The sequence below is a fragment of the Marmota marmota genome, unplaced genomic scaffold, assembly GCF_001458135.2.
Source record: "Marmota marmota marmota unplaced genomic scaffold, marMar, whole genome shotgun sequence".
Taxonomy (NCBI): Eukaryota; Metazoa; Chordata; class Mammalia; order Rodentia; family Sciuridae; genus Marmota; species Marmota marmota.
The window spans coordinates 39,026,253-39,049,009 of record NW_025999842.1 but is presented as its reverse complement, the minus strand read 5'-3'; the positions used below and the strand labels follow the sequence as shown (position 1 = coordinate 39,049,009).

The 22,757-nt window shown below is 33.7% G+C and overlaps 1 protein-coding gene and 1 pseudogene across 1 annotated transcript in view; both read left to right on the top strand.

The window, feature by feature from the left end:
• The window catches only part of Tbc1d32 (TBC1 domain family member 32), a 185,562-nt gene that overhangs the window by 97,890 nt on the left and 64,915 nt on the right, over positions 1-22,757 (top strand). The window contains exons 22-24 of the mRNA XM_048800402.1: positions 16,252-16,380; positions 17,378-17,486; positions 18,282-18,375. Coding sequence (XP_048656359.1) covers positions 16,252-16,380; positions 17,378-17,486; positions 18,282-18,375 — 332 coding nt within the window. The remainder of the gene's footprint in view (positions 1-16,251; positions 16,381-17,377; positions 17,487-18,281; positions 18,376-22,757) is intronic.
• On the top strand, positions 8,782-15,701 carry LOC107151464 (annotated as a pseudogene).

Sequence of the window (22,757 nt, the reverse complement as noted above, 5' to 3'; positions counted from 1 at the left end):
ACTTCTTTTTTTTTTTTTTTTTTGTTTAGCCCTCTCCTTTGCCCTTACCTTAATTCTTGCATTCTATCCTTTGATACTGGATCATTCCTATCAGTGTGAAGCCTTCATATATTTCATCTTAAAATGAAAGAAAACACAAAACACATGCAAGGAAACTGCCCTTGACTTCATATCTTCCTATAGCCATTGTCTTATTTCTGATTCTCACTTATCTATACAAATTGTCCTCACTAGCTCACCTCTGTTTTCTCCACTTTGATTTGGCTTTGAGTTTATAACTCTTACAGAGTTGTTCATTCTGCTCACATCAAGGTCACTTATAATTTCCATATTAATGACTCTAATGCATTCTTCTTTTCAAATTCTCATTTTATGAAAACTATCAGTAGCATTTAGTATAATAGACCATATTTTTCTGTATGAAAAATTATCTTCTTTTTGTTTTTGCGATGCTGCATATTCCTATGGCTGCAATTTTCTTCTCATTCTCTAAGCAACATCTGAATGTTAAAATCCTCAGGAATTAGTTCTAGGCCCAGGGACATTTCTTCTCTATACTTTGCTTCTAATTCTTTTCACCTTTATCTTTAAATATGTCTACCTATGTTGGTAGATGCCTCAATTTATATTCCTAACCCAAACTTCTCTTCTGAGCCACCAAGTCACATAAAAAACTGCCTCTTGTCATCTCTATTCATTCATTTCTTGGTCATCACAGACTTAACATGTCTAAAATTGAATTCTTGGATCTGTCAAACCTCTTTCCACAAAAACTAGCAAAACTAATCTTTCATTTCTGTCTCCTTAAGTGGCCCATTCATCTCTTCAGTTGCTTAAATCTGAAAGTCATCTTAATTTTCTCTTTGTTTTTCATACAGTAATTTATCTTTATTTTAAAGAAATTAACCAATACAGGAACTTAAGCATGATAAATTAAGTGAAATTCATCCTAATTCCCAAAGTGTCATTATTAACATTGAAGAAAATTATTCTAGACATCTTTTTATACATATACAAATAGAAGGATAGAACTAAATTCTTTTATAGAAATGGAATCATAATATAGTTGGCACTTTAAATTCTAACTGAATTTTATAGAAAAGAAAAAAGAAACCTCATGAGACTGAAAGAATTTCTGAATTTGAAAAAAACTTTTTTTTAAATTTTCACTCCAGGAGTTGTTATTTTCCCAGAGATTCTTTGAAGATTAAGAAAAAAATATTAGTAAAACATTTCAAGAGGCTTGAACATTGTTCAAGAGGTTTGAGCATTATATTTAACTTTAAATAGTATTCATTGAATCTCTGCTATGGAAGATGGGGACATTAATGCTTGTTGTCCTCCTTCCCTTGTCCCTGTTTATCCCTAGTCTATTTTTTGTTGATATAACAAAATACCTGAGGCTGGGTAACTTAAAAAGGAAAAAGGTTTAATTGGCTTATGATTCTGATGACTGGAGAGTCTAAACTCCTAGTATGGTGCCAGGAACCTGGTAAAAGTCCACTGGCTGCATGGCAGCATGGTGAAAAAAAATGGAAAGGGAACCTGTCATGTGCAGAAGAGAGCAATCACATGGAAGGACAGGAAACCAGGGGATTTGGAGGCCAGACTCACTTTTTTTATAATAGCCAGGATTTTTTTTTTTTTTTTTTTTAAAGAGAGAGAGAGAGAGTATTTTTTAATATTTATTTTTTAGTTTTCGGCAGACACAACATCTTTGTTTGTATGTGGTGCTGAGGATCGAACCCGGGCCGCACGCATGCCAGGCGAGCGCGCTACCGCTTGAGCCACATCCCCAGCCCAATAGCCAGGATTTTATGGGGACAAACTAGGGTTTTGTGGGAACTAAGATGGACCCACAGGGAACTACATGAATCTCTTTTGAGAGTGGCACCTCCACTGACCTAATCACCTTACTCCAAGATGCACCTGTTATCTATTCTATCACCTCAACAGCACCCCATTGGAGATCAGACTTCTAGCTCATGAATCTTTGGGACACATATTCAGTCCATATTAAGAGGTTGTTCTTTTGCCTTTTTTCTAACCTGCCTTTATGAGTCTGAGACCATATTTTCCTATCTAAGCTAATCTGAGTTTCTCAGTGTAGCAGCTTAAGATATGCAGTATCTTTTATAGGTTACTGTAGAATAATACTTATAATTTTAAAATTACTCTTCCCTATTTTATTTCCCTAATAATTACAGAATGCTTATGAGCTATGTTCTGTGCTAGATGTGGGGGAATTTAATGATGAGTATATGAAATATGATCATTCTTATTAACTTTATTGCCTAGAAGAGGAATCATATATTTAGATTATCAAAGAATATGAAATAATTAACGCAGAAAAGAAACATATTTTTATAAAGCCTGGCTACCCTTTTCCCAGTTTGAGTAATTGACAATTCTAGGAACCTTTGTGTGGCTTTTTTGAAATACGTCTCTACCTTTCCTTTATACATTAGTTTTCATCCTTCCTCAGCTTTAACTGATGTTCTAAGGAAGTTAGATTCCTTATTTACCTCAAGCACAACATTTTTTATTGCCTCTGCACATGGTTTGTATGCTTTGAATACTGCATTCACTTCTTTTTCTATGTATAAAAAATACTGCCCATCTTTTAAGGCAAAGTTAATTTTATGAATTACTTTAGCACATTCAGATCTTGCCTTTATGGTTATTCTCGCAGATTTAATATTTGACTTATTTCTCCTCTTTTACTAAACTTCAGCTCCCCAAGGGAGTATAGTTTTCTTCTGCTTTCATGTCTACCGTATTGCCAAGTACTTTTTGATTACTTGGTTAACATTTATTTGCTAAATCTTCCAATCAATTAAAATAATGCCTAGAAACTTTTGATCCTGCCTAAAACTTCATTATCAGTTTAAAGATTTTTGTTTTCAGCCATCTGTAGGTTTTAAAGGATAACTCTTCCTAGGACATTTTATTTCCACATACAAAACTGCATATCTTGTGGGGAAAGAATTATGGTATTATTCAATATTAATAATTTTTATTATATCAAACTATAAATTAAGTTTTAGTTACAGGCTATAGATAGGTTATTACTATATTTTAATATTTTTAGTCAGAAATGGACACAATACCTTTATTTAATTTATTTTTATGTGGTGCTGAGGATCAAACCCAGTGCCTCACACATGGTAGGCAAGCATTCAACCACTGAACCACATCCTCAGCCCCTAGAATTTATTATTTTAACAATTTAAATATTATATAGTAATTGTTATTAAATATACATTCAAATTTAGTTAAAAACTGCTAATACAGTTCTCCTAAAACCTGTTTTTTTTTTTTTTTTTGCTTTATTTGAAACTCTAGTGTGGTCAATTTATTGTTAATTATCTTAAAATCAAAACTCTGGAACCTATACTTACAATAACCTTTGAAATTAATCACTTGCTGTTAATATTTTACATTGAACTATCAGTAGTAAATATTATATTCAGTATAGTAGCTTAATGCATGACCAGCTTATTTGTAAAAATCTGACCTCTAAGATGACTTTAAGAGAAAATTAAAGTATTCATATCTGATTTTGAAATAAGTTCAGATTAAAAATAGTTTGGTTACTTAACTTATAGCAAATATAGTTGAGGGTTAATATTCCATTACAAATCATTGTATTGTCATGAGCAACTAATAAAAAAAATTTTAAAAAAATTCCATTACAGCGATTTACCAAGTTATTTGTCTTAGTATCCTATTTGGTAGCTAGACTTAAATATCATTAATGTTAGTAATAAGAAATAATTTTAAAATTACCTTTTTCAATCTTTTTGTATCAAAAATTAGAATATAATCAGACTAGAAATTCATTCACATTTTGGATTTTATATACACATATACATTGTTATACACACATGTATACACACATCCAGTATTAATTTTTATTTTTTATTAATTTGAAGAAAATAATGATCTATTACTACTTGAAGAAATCAATAATTAATTCAAAATTCTTATTTAGTTAAGGAATTCTTTTTTATATAGAATACAGAATGCTAAAAACAAAAAGTAGAAAACCATGCTCACTAGCCTTTTAACCACTTAACCATTAACCAGTTAATGCCTATTTTTTTTGACATTTAGCTATAAATGTACTTTTTGAAAAACATGTGCTATTATTTTGAAAAAAGCTTTTACACTTAAGTATTTTAAATTATCCTTTCATGTTTATAATTTGAAAGGATTGAATATCATGCCAGTATAATGATGAATCCAAATTATTTGTCTTTAGACAATTAGGTTATTTTCAATATTTTTATTACACATACCCATATTTAAATAGCTAACTATACATAGTTACTGCTTTACAACAAATTTTTATAAGTGAACTTGCTGAGTCAAGGAACAGGGATATTTTAAATCTTGTGTATTTCTGTGTACCCCCTTTTTGTTACTCATTTTATTTGACTGTTCTCTGTAACATTTTCTCTACCTTTGTAATTGTAATTATCTTCTAGAGTTACATTTTCAGTTGTTTCCATTTTGTTTCTACAGTGGCTTTAATTATCTGTTCTTTACTAAAAACTCTGTATATCTACCTTAAGCTTTTCCTTGAGCATATTTGCAAGTTTTATTGAACATTCAGATCTGCATACTATGCAAACTCATCAAACTCAGTGGTACCCCAAACCATACTCTATGCATATTTACAAAAGCTCAATCTAATCTCCAATTCCAGGAGGTACAAGAATATTTCTGAACTCTGATCTGAATTTGTTGCCAAGAGTAAATGAGTGGGTTCCCCATAGCCTCTGCTCCATCTTCAATGCTCACACAGGATTTTGGTGGCAAACTGACTCTTTTTCCTCTCTTCTTCAGATGTGGTTATATGTGTACTGAAAACATTAAGCTCAGGACTTGGGGGTGTGGCTAGTGTGTGTGCAGCTAGTGTTTCTGTAATGCATATCTCTTTTTTTGTTTTGATCACAGGAGGGGAATTGAGCTTTGCTATTCTACTAGTTTGGGTTGATCAGAAGGAAAATGTATTACAGGAATGAATTGTGTTTGGTTAAGTGAGACATATGTGCACATGTGTGCCGGGTGTATATAATATACACCTATGAATGTGAATGCACACAAACTATATTTGATTAGAGTTTGCAACTATAGTTTACAGAATTTCTGATGATATATTTACAGAAAGATTTAGATTGTTAAGAGAAATGAAATGTATTTCTTCCCTGAATATACTGAATTAATATGAAGAGAAAAGAGCAGAAAAAAAAAAAAAAAGGAAACTGTGACTGCAGGGTTGAGATAAACTAAGAACATATTTGAAATTCCTTCAATTGGAGAAGATAGCAAACATTAAACTGTACAGAACCACCCCAGTTACTCTGGATAAGTGCCTGCCTCCTTACATTAATGAAATGGTAATATATTTTTAAGTTAATTGATTTTTTTAAATAAATGACAGAAGAATGCATTACAGTTCATATTACACATATACAGCACATTTTTCATATCTCTAGTTGTATACAATGTATATTCACACCAATTCGCTTCTTCATACATGTACTTTGGATAATGATAACCATCATATTCCACCATCATTGCTAACCCCATGCCTCCTCCCTTCCCCTCCCACCCCTCTACCCTATCTAGAGTTCGTGTATTCCTCCTATGCTTTCCCTTCCTACCCCACTATGAATCATCTTCCTTACATCAGAGAAAACATTTGGCATTTGTTTTTTTTGGGATTGGCTAACTTCACTTAGCATTATCTTCTCCAACACCATCCATTTACCTGCAAATGCCATGATTTTATTCTTTTTTATTGTTGAGTAATATTCCATTGTGTATATATATGCCACATTTTTTTATTCCATTCGTCTACTGAAGGGCTATTTATAAAGCAACATGCAGAATTTATAGTAATTAACAGAAGAGAATTATCATTCCTATGGTGAGATTCAATTTGAGTTATTTGTAAACTTGTAGGTGATTTACCTTACTCTAAACACATTCCAAAACAATTGAAAAGGTTAGTTCCTAATTTCATAGGGTTTATTCACATTGTTTAAATAAGTATTTCCCTTTAAGGAGATACTGCTTATTATTTCCAGTAATGAATTGGAACAAAGGGGAAGGGGAGAGAAAGAGGAAAAAGGGAGGAAGAAGGGAAAAGCGTTGTTGTGTATAGGGTGGGGAGAGGGAGGAAAGAAGAAAGGAAGAAGAGGAGGAGGAAGGGATTTTGAGTGGGAGAGAGGGAAAGGTGGTAGAAGGGACAGAGAGAGAAGGAGATTGGGTGTGGGTGAGGGAGATGGAGTGTGGGTGGATGTGTGTGAGAGTAGTGAGGGTATTGGTCTAGGAGAAAGAGAAATTATGTAGTGTATGACATTTCAAGTTTCAGCTTTTTGTAATAATATAAAATGCCCATTTCCTTACTAGATTGAGAGATTTCCTTTGCATCTGAGGCAAAATAATATCTGTATCTTCCTTGTTGATAGTTGGGCATGAAAATCAGTTCTGATTTCTTAGCATAATGGTATGAAAATACAGTGCTGCCTATCTCAGGGCATAGTGGATTCCTCATGTCAGCACTGATGGAAACTTCACAGAGGGCTCACACATGGCTTATTTCATATCCAGACCACATTGATAACAGAAGCAATCTGTTTTGGGGCTCTTCTCTTGTCTATAAACTAAGTTATGCTAGTTCTGCTTATTGGTACATACTCAGTGGTATGTTGATGTTTCCTGGTAATTATCAACATGTTACACAGTTGTATGTAGTGTTATGTTAAACTGCATGCTTGCAATGTCTTTGGGTTATAGAATGAAATAGTTTATGGAATTTATGATGATATATACACGGAAAGATTTAGATTGTTAATAGAAATGAATGTATTTTTTTCTCGTGCATAAGAAGCCCTTAACTGATATATTTTGTAATATACATGTATTATTATATCAGTAAAGGTCATAGGGTTGATATATGGAATATTATATTCATATAATGCAACAACCTACTGTTTATTAGTAGTACCCAATTAGAATCACTCTACAAGTCTTTAATGCTTAACATGAGAATCCTGCAAGTCTTAGGGGTCTGAACTGACCCTGGTTATAAAATTCTGATGGTATATACTTTGATTTGTTCTAGAGAACATTTCCACTTTGGTAGGTCCAATTTCCTGTGGCTAACCTCAGTCCTTTACCTAGGAGGAATTTTGTTTCAGGTTTCCAATGTAAACAAGATAAACTCATATGGGATGTTACATTGGCATTGTTTTTTTCTTTTTTAAATAACTTAAATACTCAAAATATTTTTCTTTATGACAAAAAATTAAACTGTGTTCAATTTTATTACATTAGATATATAATTTAATAAGGTGAAAAGAACTTTTTTAAAATCATAATTTAGAGATTAGGAGACAAATATATTTGTTTTTATTTAGTTTTTGAGTAAAAGTGAAGAACTGCATAAAGGGTCCCGATTTTATGTGGTTTAAGTTTTCCTTTTCCACTTCCAGTACAGAGATTTTGTTGCTTTTTTTTGACAGAGAAGCTAGAAAAGATGTTAATTCATGATCTATATGACGTCTACCAAACACTATTTTAAATTTACATTTTTATTAAAGTAATAAATGTACATAGTTTAAAAAGTCAAATAGTATGGGAAAGTTCTTAAGAATGAAAAGGAATCCTCTAACTGTCCTTCCATACTTCTAAGTCCACTCTTCAGAGGCTGCAACTCTTGACTCACTGCATTTGTTTCTTTTGCTATTCATCTCTAGATTTTTAAATAAAATGTTTGTTACTGTCTTGATTTTTCAACTTTAAACCTTTATCTCTTCTCTTTTGTGTCTTAGAAGCTTAGGATTTAGATGTTTTCTGCTCTCTCTCTCTCTACTCTACAGTTTTATCGTAATCTTGATTAAATCACCATTGAAGGCTTATAATGTTATGACTATAAATATTACTCATTGATGGATTAAAGAATAGGGCTATATGTTCTTTTTCCTTAAACTTCTTTCTTGAGTTAATTATTGCATGACTTTTTATCATAGTTTATTTTCTATGTATCTAATAATAGTGTATCTCCAGAATATTCAAAAAATTATACTGTCACCTCAGTTATTGTGTAACACTTACAATGTTCATTATGTCCCAGGTACTTGTATTGGTTTCACATATCTTGATGGGGAGGGGAACCGGGGATTGAATGCCAGGGCACTTTACCACTGAGCAACATTCCCAGTCCTTTTGAGACAGGGTCTCGCTGCTGTTGAGACTTGTCTTGAATTTGGTGATTCTCCTCCCTCAGCATCTAAGTTGCTTGGATTACATGTGTGCACAGTGGTGCTGGGCTCCATTTTCTTTTTCTTTTTCTTTTTTAATAAATGAATCAACTGTGGCATAGTGAAGTTAAGTTATTTACATAAAATAACACAGGTAATAATTCATGTAAGCTGGGACATTGCATCCAGGTAGTCTGGTTCCAAAGAATGTAATGCCTAACCCATGCACTGTACTTTCTTAATACATAAATGTATGTGTAGTTGATTTATAGTTATTCTTTTCAGTTGTTTTAGGCCAAAAGATTTTTACATTCTTGATGGCAGAGTCCATATCCTGTTTATATGTATGTAGAAACAAACTCTGAAGCTAATGTGCACCAGGTGATCTGTTTTATCACTCTCTTTTGTTCTACTCTGTACTGGGGGATTCTTTTTTTCCTCTCTTGAGTTAGATCCTGTTAGCTGAAATCTAGTTTTCCATTTCTTAGTTTACTCCCTTATACTGATGGAACCACTTTTTAGTAAGAAAGGATGTGAGGAGAAAATCTTTCAGGTAGGTTGAGGCTTCCAAATTATAATTTTGGGAGTTACAAAACCAGTGGGTAAGTTGTAATTGATAGAGCAGGCCAGGAAAGCTAACACCTGAGCTGTCAGTGGAGGAAATGCAAAGTAACTTTTTTGAGTTTTAGTATATCTAAAAATACTAGTAATTAAGGTACCACTGAGCATGAGATGAAAATAGAGAATTAGTTGAAAGTGTAGGTCTTTCAAAATAAGATTAGTTTAAATTAATCGTAAAATGTAAGAGTATCTTCAGATTCCATGTAGTCTTGCCCCGCTCTGCTGGGTGTCTATTCTCCTACTTCAGCAAAGTTTGGAGTTTTATCTTTCAGAAATACTGAATCAAGACTCCAAGTGAAGATGAGAGGTTTACTGTACTAAATAGGTTAAGTGTGTTTTTTTAGTAGAGTGCTTACTGATTCTTTAGATCACGTCTAACGGCTGTGAAGATTATAACAGAGAAAATGGCAGCCCAGAGGAAATGTACCCTGATGGTGTCGTCAAGGGAAACTGGAATAGTTTGTTGACAATTTTGATGGTATGAATTTAAAGGAGTCTCTTCTTGGGGGCATGTATGCTTACAGTTTTGAGATGCTTTCTTCTGTTCATCAGAGGGCTATTATTCCTTGAAATGGAAGATATGACATGATTGGTCAAGCTTAGTTATGTACTGGCAAGATAATCACATTTGCTATTTCCATCTTGCAACAGTTGGAGACTGAGTTCAAGGCGATCCAAGCAGTAGTATTGACCCCAGAAAACTGCTCCACAGATCCAAAACAGAATTCTGAAACTTGGAAACACTGTGGAGCAACTTGTCACACCTGCATTCGTAGAACTCATGTTCCAAATTAAGTGCAAAACATGTAGGCTGAAGCACCTTATGTTGTTGGTGAACCCGGGAGAATATTTGACTATACTGAACAGATGACAGCTTTCTCCAAAATGGATCAGAATGTTTGTGTTGGGTGAAGTAGATGAAATAATAAGCTGAGGGTTTAACAATCAAATCTGCAAGATTTTCCAAAAATTAAATACAGATAATCTGGTTGTATTGGAAGTGAGCAGAAATTCATGAAAGACCCCATTTGAATTCTGGTGAAGAAGGAAGAATTGACTCTTGAAGAAATCAAACAATTTTAATGTTAAAAGGGAGGATTAACTTGGATACACTTTGTGACTTGTATGAGACACTGACCATTGTGCAGGCCTTTGTTTTTTCTCAATACAAGGCACAAGATGTACTGGTTTGCTGAGAAAGTGTATGCCGGGGACTTCACAGTTTCTGCTCTGCATGGTGACATGGACCAGTAGGAGAGAGATGTTTCATGAGGGAATTCTGATCCGAGGGAAGCTGTGTTCTGATCATGACTAACTCATTGGCTCTTAGGATTGATGTGCACCAAGTGTTATAAACTATGATCTACCTAACAGTCATGAACACTGCACTCATAGGCATCAACAGCAGCAGTAGATGAGAAGATAGTACTTATATACAGTGTTGACTTTATCTGAAACGGGAATCCTAAACAAAACTGCATGGTTTGAATGAAGAGTGAGCCAGCATTTAACAACAACAACAACAACAACAAAAGATTAAATGCTGTTTACTGCTATTTTAAAGATATATTGTGATTATATATTTTTCCCTCACCCATTTATGTTTCTTGGAATTAATTAATAAGACATCATTTTTCCACTTGTTTAGTTTTTTTTCCTGTTTGTCTAACAGCAATGAATCTCAGGCTTATTATACAAAAATATAATAGTGTCTAATATTTGAAGAAGTGCTTACTATTGCCAGGACTGTTCTAAGCACTTCAGGTATTTTGAATCATTTAAACCTCAGAGCACTAAAGTCCCAAACAGCAATAACTCTCACCTACCACAGTATAATTTCCCTCTTACAAACAAAAATGTTCTTATCCTCTTCTATCAGTGTTTGGTGATTTTCTTTCTTTGTTAGTTCATTTACAATCATATCATCATACACTATAACCTGTAGTCCAAATTACAAAATCAATAGCCTATATAAAAAGGGAAACAGAGATGGAAGAAAAAGGAAATTGATTACTGTATAAATGTTTACTTAACAGAGAAAGATTGAAAATATGGTTGATGAAATGCAATTCTTATCTCTACAAGTAAACTTGAGACTTTAGATGGCATTTATAACTTCCCCTACCAGCTGTTCTATTTTAGTTTGTTTTTCAAATAGCTGGTTAGGGCATTTTAAAAATCTTACATATATTTAAGCTTTAGTTCTATATGTAGAGCTTTATATTTGTGGTTCTGGAGGCCATAATGGTTTTGTCTGTATTGGGTTGCATAAATCTTCCATTAATTTTTAACAGTAGCCATGGAGGGTGCTGCAGGGGATCCCTTAGATATCAGCTTTATCCTCTTTGCCTCAGTTGTATAGCCATAGGCTTGTTTTCAGTGATAATCATGATCTGTTCCTCCAGCCAACACACTTACTTTATTCTCCTTATTGGTTATAAGGATATAAGGAAGCCTTAGAGGGTAGGGAAAAGTTTAAATGTTCAGGCCAGTAGAATACTCCACTTTATAATAAGATCTTAAAACACCCACCTCTTACACCCATAAGTTAATGGGTTAGAAAACCAAAGGAAGCCTTCATTTCCTCTTCTACCCCTTAGTTCTTAGACCCATACGTTACAATTATAAGAGCAATAACACCATTTATTGGTTTCTGTTTTAGAGCATCTTAGAGAATAGCACTGCAAGGTGTTGTGTCCTGTGTGATGCCATTACGAGTATGCAACGTGCCATTCCACTAATACCAAGATAAATTGCTTTGGGGAGATAGGGTGCAACAAAAGAGTGGTGAACTCCGTGGATATTTGCTCAGTGCTTTATTTCTTTTGTTAAGTTAGTTTCTTGGTCAGAAGTAGTGTTTTATTGATGGCATGAACCTTGGTGAAGCATCTGTAAGTCCACATGTAGTAAGATAGAGTTTCATAGAGAAACAGGTTGGCCAAGGATGTGAAGTCTATGTCTTGGGTAAGAAGATATTTAATGTCATCAGCCTGCCACTAGGTAGCTGGTTGTTCCTCCTGTTATGTCTTATATCTTGAGTCCAGTGTTGGCCCCTACTTGTTGCAGTCTGGGCACTCACTAATAAATATCCCTCATCTGTGATGAGGGAATTCATATTGTTCAGCTCATTGGTAATTTCTTTGCACATTTAGCAACCAGTCTGATAATGTATGTGATAAAATTTTCTAATTTGTGCAAAGCAGTTAAATTGTGCAAAGCAGCACTTGTAAGACAAACTTGAACTGGCCCTAAGAGTGCATATATATTGAAAATTGTATGAACATATGGCTGACATTAACAATACAATATGCCTTTATAGTTTTCTCAAACTTTAATCCAAGGCAGTCTTGACTGTCCTACTATCTGAGAGATTATTGTGAAAATTTACTCTACTGATAATATTAACTATACCTGTGTGAGCAGGACATAGCTGGTACTCCAGATGTTTTAGTAAAGCATAGGTATGCCAGAGAGTGACTGACTCATAAAATTCAAGAGACTTGCCATCTCAGTAAAGTTTCTGAAAACTAGTGGCCTGGAATGTTGATATATCACCTGTAAAATGCACCATAAATTGCTAAATTTTACATTATTTATCACCAAGAAAATGGCACAGTTCATGATTTTAGAACTCTTGAATTTTAGAAGCAATATCTACCATATTTAAGTGTACTGCTTATCAATCGTATCAATTTTGAGTATGACCCAAAACAAAAATAAGATGTAAAATTCAGGCAGGCTCCAAATCAAGAAAGTCTAGCATGTGGACCTTTAATTCAGCAGATTCTATACTGCTCAATGTTTCAGGAACAAACTGGATATTACAAGAAGATTTTGGTGTGGTTTGGGAGGCAGAGGCAGGAAGATCAAAAGTTCTAAGCCAGCCTCAGTAACATCAAGGCCCTAAGCAACTTGGTGAGACCCTGTCTCTAAATAAAATACAAAATAGGGCTGGGAATGTGGCTCAGTGGTTGAGGGCCCCTGAGTTCAATCCCCAGTACAAAAAAAAAGAAGCAGCTTTTGGCAAGGTGGAACAAGACTCACACACAATCCTAATTAGAATAAGTTATACTCCATGTATGTATAATGTCAAAATATACTCTACTATCATGTATATCTTTAAAAATTTTTTTTAAAAGAGAAAAAAAGAATCACACACAAACCACTAGAATTTTAGAGTGAATTCACGATCCTTTACTAAAAAACTATTCATATTTTATGACCCTTAATAAAAAATAATTTCAAACTCCTATCACCATGGCCACTTTGTTCATAATCCCAATTAGAACAAGCACAAGAGGAGTTGAGGAAAGAGCCTACCCATCAACAAAGGAGATTATTTTGCCTCCTTTGCAGAAGTAGGGAGCCCTTAAAAGAACATTTACACAAGTCAATATTAATCTATCAATTTATTTCCAGAGGACCATCTTTTTCATCAATCTTCTTAAACTAATTCTCCAATCTTTCTTATTCTGAACTCCTAACCACCCAGCCCTTCCATTAGTCATGGTCCATAAAACTACATAAATCATTTCCTAAAGTCTTATCTCCTTCCAGACAAAGTAAAAAAATAGATATGTATTTCAACTTTTCCTCTTTGAAAGCTATAAAGTTCTGACAGTTCAATTCTATCATGTGCTGGTGTTGTCAGAGTACTATCTAAAAATGAGGCTTAATATTTGTTTTTCTTCCCTAGTTAGCTAGTTAGAAAAAACTTTCCATGAGCAAGGATCAGGTTCCTGGTCAGCTGGAAGTTTCTATAGGCCCCAATTTGTATGTGTTTGTCCTCTTTTCAGGCTATCCTTTCATACTTCTACCTTACTATGGAGGTGGTGAATTTTCTGTTTGTTAAAAATTGTCTCTGTAACCTAACCAATAATTAATAATTGATTTTTCTGTGACTTCTTATTCTGCCTTGCTCCTTATACTTCTTAGAACCATACTGGAGCCAAGTTTTCCCATGTTGCTTTCTGATGTATTACATTTCCACTTTTGAGAACTCTAGATTAAGTTTGGCATCTTATTTATATTCCTCATTTTTTAGAAATTTACTTGATTTTTCTTCTAATGGTTTGTTTTTGTCAACGTTTTGTTGCTGTGACTAAAATACCTGACAAAAACAACGTACAGTAGGGAAAGTTTATTTGAGACTTATAGTCTCAAATGTCTCAGTCTGTAAACAGCGTACTCCATTGCTCTGGGCTCAAGGTGAGGCCCACATCATGGTAGAAGGGACCAGCAGAGGAAAGCTGCTCATCTCATGGCAACCATGAAGCAGAGAGACAGAGAGAGAGAGAGAGAGAGAGAGAAGGTGGGGGAGAGCACCCTCTACCCCTGGGAGGGCAGATGCATCTATCCAGGCCGTGTTCCTAGTGACCCGCCTCCTATAGCCATGCCCCACCTGCCTAGAGTAACAACCTAGTGAGTCCATGAAAACTAGGATGAACTGATTAGGTTATAGCTCTCATGATCTATTCGTCTCACCTTTGAATATTCCTAGATCAACAGGAGATTTGGGGGAACACCTCATATCCAAACCCTAATTTATTTATTTATTTTTAAGACATTTATAATTTGTTTCTTATCATGAACATCCATGGTATACTTTCTTGGTCTTCCCCTTCCCTAGCAGTGTTTGTCCTGTTTTCACTATTTTTGGCTGCCCTTTAACTCATTTTTGCTATTTCAGATAGGTAAAGATGTTTGCTAAACATCTTCTCTCTATTTATTTATGTATGTTTTGAATAGGCAACATACAATTGTATCTAAATGTCATAGAATTTTTAAACATGTTAGAAAGTAATCAGTAGATTAATGTACCTGTCACTTATCTGAAGCAACAGTATTTTGCTATTTTTTTATCTCCCCCCATACACCACATACACATTATTATACTTTAGGACCTTAAGACAAATTTTAGAGACTCCATTTTACCTATAAACAATTCAGTATATAACTCTGACAGATAAAGACCTATTTGAAATAACAAAAATAAACAAAAACCCAAACCATTTCCACTGTACCATTACTATATTTAATAAAATTAACAAAATTTCTCTAGTCTTATCTAGTAGCTACTACATATTTTTCTGTGTGATTCAAAAACACTTTTACAGTTTGAATCAATAGCAAATACTCTTCACATTTGCTTAGCTGTTCTTTTAAAATTTGTAACAATTTCCTCTTCACCTCTTTTTTTAATGCCATTTTCCCACTAAAGATATAATATATGTAATAATGTATAGGGTTCTCCAAATTCTGGATTTGGTTAACTATTTCCACCTTGTGGTATCTTTTAATATATTTCTCTAATTCCTGTATTTCCTATCACTGATAATGAGATAGCTATAACTGATTAGATTTAGGTTCAGTGTTCTGGGCAAGAATCAGTGTGTATATTGCAGCACTGTAGGAGACCTTTGAGTCCTGCGTTTCTTCATGGTGTTATAATAGATCAGTGGGTTAGCTGTTCCCACCCTGACAGTGAGATACCTAGGTATTGACATTTTACCCAAAGGTCATTTCCTAGATTGATGGCAGAATTATTATTCTGTCATTCTTTTTGTAATTAATTAATTGTTGATAGAAAAGTATGGCACTTTGGCATTTTCAAATTTGCTGATGTTCCCTGATGAATTTTTAGAATAAGTAGCAGTTGAGAGGATGCATTAGTATTCTTGTGTGTGTTTTAGTCAGTGTTTTTGCCACTGTGACTAAAAGATCTAACCAGGACGACTATAGAGGAGGAAAGGTTTATTTAGGGGCTCCTAGTTTCAGAGGTCTGAATCCATAGATAGTGGGCTCCATTCCTCAGGGCTTGAGGTGAGGCAGGACATCATGGCAGAAGAGTGTGGCAGAGGAAAGCAGCTCACATGATGATCAGAAAACAGAGAGAGAGGTCTCCACTTTCCAGATACAAATATTTGCCCCAAAGTCATGTCCCCGATTCCCATCTCCTCTAACCATACTCTACCACTTCAGTTAGCACTCAGTTAATTCCTATCCTAATGTACTGATTGGGTTAAGATGCCTATAACCCAATTATTTCTCCTCTGAACCTTCTTGCATTGTCTCACATGTGAGCTTTTGGGGGACACCACACATTCAAACTAACAATGTGGATTTAGAGGGAAAAAAAAATCTAGATTAGAAATTGTCCATTGGTCTTTGAAAAAAATAATTTCAGTAAGAACAACTTGAAGATCATTTCAAAATAATTAAAAATATAACTTCATAACTTGTCCTATAAGATCTGTATTTCTGTGTGTAGGTATTACTTTAGTTCCTCAAGAATGCATCTGTACTTTTAGGACATATTTTCCAAAATATACTTTTATTTCTCCCCTTTACATAGGTTATTAAGTGTGGTATGCTGTGATCTGGACACTCTTCTCCTGTTAGAGGCTCAGTATCAAGTATCCAGAATGTTACTACATGCTCAAGAAGAAAATATCTTAGAGATTTCCGAGAACCACAGGTTAAAGTAAAGGGTGAAGGAGGGAGGTGGGCATTAGAACTTGATATAATAACATTTTTTGTTATAGTTTAGTTGTTAAGAAAGTAATTTTCTATAGTTTGTTTTCTTAATTTCTGAATTCAGTAGGTTTAAGTAATAGTAAGAAGCAATTAAAGCATAAATCACACAGAATGATGATATACATTTTTGGAGAAGTCCTAACAGAGTACTACTTTCAAAGTCTGAATTTTTTTTTTTTTTAGGTTAAGCCTAACTTTATTAATGGTTCCATGAAATTGTATCACTTCATAATTCATGTCTAAGATGACCCATTGAATGAAGTGTTTGATTTTGTGTCCCTTATAGAGGCACTTTTTCTTTATCCTTTAGTTATTTTAGCTCATAGTCATAAATTCTGATTATTTGCAAAATAAATAATATTTCCTGTTAACATGTCACATACTTGCCATTACCTCAATTTGACTGACATTTATTAATAATATATTCAATAACTGACATTATTTTCATGTGTGTACCTTAAAATAAAAGAATATTTCGTCTCCATCCTAGACAGGTCTTGGAATGTTATAGCATATATTACTTGATACTCTAGGTTTGATGTGAAAGAAAAGGATTAACCGTGGCAGAATATGTAGGCTGCTCATAAGCAATACTTAAATTTTAAATTGAATGCCCTGTGTCTAACATATAAGAGATCTTGGGTGAAAATATGATAAAGTCACTGTAAAAATAATGTATTAATTCCATTTCTTCGGGTACAATAACATTAATCAAGGAAATATTCTGTTATTAATCTCACTAATCTCATTATATCAATTTTTCTCTCTCTAGTAAAGCCATAAGATACAAAATTAATTTAGTTATTTGTATTTTAGATGATACATTGGCAAATAATCTATTTTCCAAGCATTTCTACTTTTTTCTTTACAATCCAGTGATGTGATTTAAAAATCAAATCATATCGTATCGAGGAGGTAACAGAATTGATTTATTTTTTTTTCAGAGGCTTTATAATTGATGGCTTATCAGTAGAAAGAAACCATATTCTTGTAAGAATAAATCTTGTTGGTGGGTCATCGGAACGGATTTTGCCTCCAAGGATACTGGAGAAGGTGATGTGATAGAAGAGGGGGGAATATTTATGTGACATGTTTTGAAGCAAGATAGTGAACTCAGGTGACACTAAACAACATCTCCCAAATGTCTGTCACAGAGTTGAACTTTTGTTAGTTGACAGACTTCAGGATGCAAGTAAACACTTTCAAACTGAATTAGTTCTTTTGTTGTCAATGGATCATGAGTGCTAGTTTCTGCAGCAGAGTAGGTTATTGTTTTATTAAAAAGTTGTGATTCTCCCTGTGTGCTTTTGAATATTTTATTTTCTGTATTTATCTTTCATGACATAACTTTTTTATTAGATGATTATATTTTTATATTTCCTTACAAAATGAAGTCTCTCTCCTTCCATCAATATACGTAGCCTGGGTTTCTCCTGGAGGTTTTATTTTGTTGTTAAGAGCATTCTTGTTTTGACTGTGACTCTGGGAAAGATTAGATAGAAATGATTGACAACAAATGGAAAACAGTTTAATGAGAAAAAAGAAAATACAGGTTTTCTTTGAAGGTTACAGTTTTTATTTCATGAAAAAAATATAGTAAAAGTCATCATTATCAGTTCAAGCCACAAGAACAAGTTACCATGTCTGCTTCAGTGGTTATTTAATATTTATGTATATTTAATTTTAATTATTACTTTTTAGAATAGTGAATTATCTTTTGGCTAGTTGGGCAACAACTCTGGAATTTTAGTGAAAAAGCCAATTTAATAGAATAACATTTCAGAAAGCTATAAAATTCAATATTACTTTAAACTACTTCCTAAAGTCATTTGTCTTGCTGTTTTTTAGGGAGATGATCCATATCCTTGGCCAATGTTTTCATCATACCCTTTGCCACCCTGCTATCTGCCAGAAGTTACAAGAAATGCTGATATAAAACAAGGTAAAATATTTACTGTTAAATGATATATTATTTTTAATCCTTTTATTACAATTTGAAGAATGACTGTGTTAAGGTGGAATAATATTGATTTTCCTTCAGCATGTATACAGGGATGTATTCATGTCTGTTGCTTTGTAATTTTAAATTTTTTTTTTCTCTCTCTCTCTCTTTTTTTTTTTGTAGTGATGGGGATTGAACCTGTGACCTTACACATGCTAGGAAAGTGCTCTACAACTGAGCCACATCCCTGACCATTCTCAAGTTTCTTACTAAATTTTTATGAGGCAAAATAATTCTTATTTCTTGTGGCTGGGGTGTGACAAATTTGTCCAGTGGCAATTTTTTTTTTTTTTTTTGCTATAAAAAGAAATTAGTGATTTTTGATTTTTTGAATTCTAGATGTATAGAATATTTATTTATTCAATAGAGTAGTAGTGTTTTTGTAAGTGCTTTGTGCTCCATACAAACCTATGTACTTAAGACTCAAAATTTAATGAGAAATAAGGTAACTGTCAACTTTCCCATTTCAGAAATGGCAACTTTGTTTCCTATTCTTTAGGCAATAAACTTGAAGGTTGTTTTTGGACCTTTCTCTTCATTCCCTACAAGTAATCTGTCAGCAAATTCTCTTGACTCTGTGTATCTGAAATAAAACCACCTCTGCTTCCCCACTATCACTGTCATTTCTCACCTGTTGCAATATCCTACCACGATCATTGTGTTGTCAGTATAGCAGTCAGAGTGAGGCTGTTGGACAACAGATTGGATCATATGACTCTTCTAAAACCCTGTAGCGTCTTCCTTATAAGGACCACAGTATTTGTGACATCCTTCCTGGCACATGCATTGTCTTAGGGAATGCCATGCAATTTCAAGCCTTGTTCTTCATTTCCGCATCATACTGAGTATGAACTCTTACTGTCTTTCTGCTCATAAAGCGCAAGTGTTTAAATGAGACATTATTCCCAATTTAAGAGTAGCGCCTATATATCCTCCTAAGAAGAGTGGTGGTCCTAACCTTGATGTGGTCAAATTAGAATGAATACCTCATTTTGATATTGCAGATATTTATGTCACTGGTCATAGATTCTTAGTAGAATGGGCAGAAATTGAGAGAGAAAATTTAAATCATGTCTAAATTTCCTTTGGACCTGGCAGTACAGTAATGTATCTCTGTGAACTTAATGAGAAAAATAAAGCCAAATATGTTTTCTAGTAGTATATGACTAAATTTAAATAGTGTATTTAAATAGTTAAATAAACTAAGTACTAATTGTTTACATTCAAAAATACAATGCTTAACCTAATAATACTTTAAGGCATGGATGTTATTTTAACAGCAAAAGTCACATACTTCCCTTTCTGCTTTTTGATTTAAAGTAATGATTCACTCATTCTGACAGGTGTTATTTTAGTCATCATTTGCACTGCAAAATTTTGGAATATTGTTTCATTGTTGTGGAAAAAATCACTTCAGTTGTGTGCATATGGTGATATCTCCTCATTTGTCTCCCAGCTTCTAGATTTATCCTGCTTGCTACAGTTAGCATCTCCTCATCTGTTAAATTGTCTCTTGTTAGATCTTTAGCATCAGTGTTAGCTGTTTGATGATTCATCTTTATCTATAAATAAGAATCTGGAGACATCATTTGGTTCTTTGTGAAAATCATTTCTTTTTCTTTGTGAAAATTTTTAGTGTCACATATGAAAATGTAAGTGACCCTTTAAGAGCTATTGATTAATATTTTCTCTCTCTTTCTCTCTCTCTCTCTCTCTCTCTCTCTCTCTCTGTGTGTGTGTGTGTATACATACACATTCATAAGTATGTACACATTCATTCATATATGGGCACATATATAGAGCATCACACATGAAAAATTCGAATCCATTTGGTATCAGTAATTTCTACTTGGAATATAATTTGTTATCTGAAAGTTTAGATAAGTAGGGTGAGTGTAGTAACTTATATTGCTGCCTTTGTAGGTTTAAAAAAAAACACAAAATACTGAGGAGAATGAGGGAAAAAGGAGTGTTGTACAGTGGTCAAAAGCAAGTGCTGGTTAGCATGTTAGGAGTTGTTAAAGTGACCTTCAGGAAATTCACTTATAATGTCTTCCCTGTTTGGAACTGGGTAGTCATAAGATGGTGATCTGTTCTGTTTGTTTTTATTTTTCCAATCTAGACTTTAGGTATCCTGGGAGTAATTGTTATAACCCCTAGCCAGTCCACTCTATCACATCCAATTTTGGTGTCCCCAGGATGAGGATTTTTTTCTCATAGGAGGAGGGGAAATGGCACAACTTCCATACTTAGAATTAAAAATGACCTGAGGAATTGAATAACATACTACAGTTATCATTGAAAGCAAGTTATTATTGAAAGCAATAGACATATATCAAAAAGATGAGAAATTTGTTTTTTTACTTCCCTATCATCCCATATTTATTTTATTACTTTAAAGATTACTTTTATTGTGTTTCTTCAGGCTGACATAAATTAATCTAAATTACACTTATGTTGTATATAATCTTCCTTTCTACTGTGGAATGAAACCATTTTGATGTGAATTTACTCAGTTGGGGCTGGTATCTTCAAATAGAAGAGTAAGTTTTTGTGCTTTATTTGTTCATTATTCTTTTGGTATGTTTGTAGTATCACTGACAAGGCCAATAGAGCAGTCTAAGCTTAGTAGCATTGACTCACAGAGCTGCTGACAGCCAGGCTAGTTGCACTGATTGCCTTTCTCTGATCTTATAAATGTCAATAGGTTATTTGCTGAAAGCCATAAGTACATCAGTAACTTCTGATGAAAGTGAACTTCTGAATGTCCTTAGGAACTCCTGAATAGTCACTCTTTGTCAGTATATTCCTTCAGATGACCTCCTTGAAAGGTGACATCCTCAGGACTTTCTGAGAAGAGGACAGAATGATAATTAATGTGAGCCATTTGTATGAACTGATATGTTGGTCCTTCATCTCATATCCTTTCCATGGTAATTGTTCTACATGTTCTAAGTCGATTCTACAGGTCTATTTCCTTTTTCACAACAGCATGCAGTTCACTGGTTTTTAGTATACTCACAGATATCACCAACCATCACCACCACAGAAAAGTTTAGGACAGTTTACCACCTCCAAAAAAAAATAATAATAATAATACCCCCTCTTCCATTCATTTAGTCCTAAGCTATAAAACCACGAATCTACTGTCAGTCTCTGGAGAGTTCTCAAGTCTGGCCTCTCATTTGAATAAAGTCTTGTAGTATATGGTATTTTGTGACTGCCTTCTTGTACTTTCAATAATGTTTTCATGGTTGATGCATGTTGTAGCATCTATCACTACCTTGTTCCTCATGTTTGAAAAATTTTTTATTGTATGGATATGCCACAGTGTGCTTAAGCATTTGTCTGCTAGTTAGACATTTGGATTGTTTTTACCTTTTGTCTGACACTAACAATTCTGCTATAAATATTCCTGTACAAAATTGTGTGTGAACATGTTTTTATTTCTCTTCAGTGTATACACAGGGGTGAAATGCTGGATTACCTAGTAACTCTATGTTTTAAGCAGTTGAGGAACTGCCACAAGCTGTTTGCTAAAACAGCCTCACCAGTTCACATTTCCACCCACAGTACAAGTTTCTGAGGTCTTTGAATCATTGCTAACAGTTGTTGAGATCTCACTTTTTTATCCAGCCATCCTAGTAGTTATAAAGTGGTAGCTCATTGCAATTTTGACTTCAAGTCTCTTTATTATTAAAGATGTGAATATTTTTTCATGTGTTTATTGGCCATGTGACATAAGTCAAACTGGGAGAAATAACTATTTTTATCCTTTATTTGTTTTTAAATATTCATTTTATTACTGAATACTTTACATATTGTGAGAGGATTTTATATATTGTAGGTACAAGGGCATTACCAGATAAATGATGTACTAATTTCTTTCATCTCTTAAACTGCATTAAATTTATGGCTATGGGCCTTTGCTCTTTATGTTCTGTTTTCGTAGAGTACTAATTCCTACTCTTCTTATGGATATTGCCTTCTAAACATTTTAAACTTAGCCTACATTTCACTCATTCAGAGAAGTTATCTCCTTGTTATCTAAAATATATTTATTCCTTTGCTTATCTCTCTTTCTCTCTCTCTCTCTGGACACATATTTCTCAAATACCACTATGTCTTTTTTTTTTTAATTTTTTATTGTTGGTTGTTCAAAACATTACAAATTTCTTGACATATCATATTCGACACTTTGATTCAACTGGGTTATGAACTCCCACCTTCACCCCATACACAGATTGCAGAATCACATCAGTTACACATCTATTGATTTACATATTGCCATACTAGTGTCTGTTGTGCTCAGCTGCCTTTCC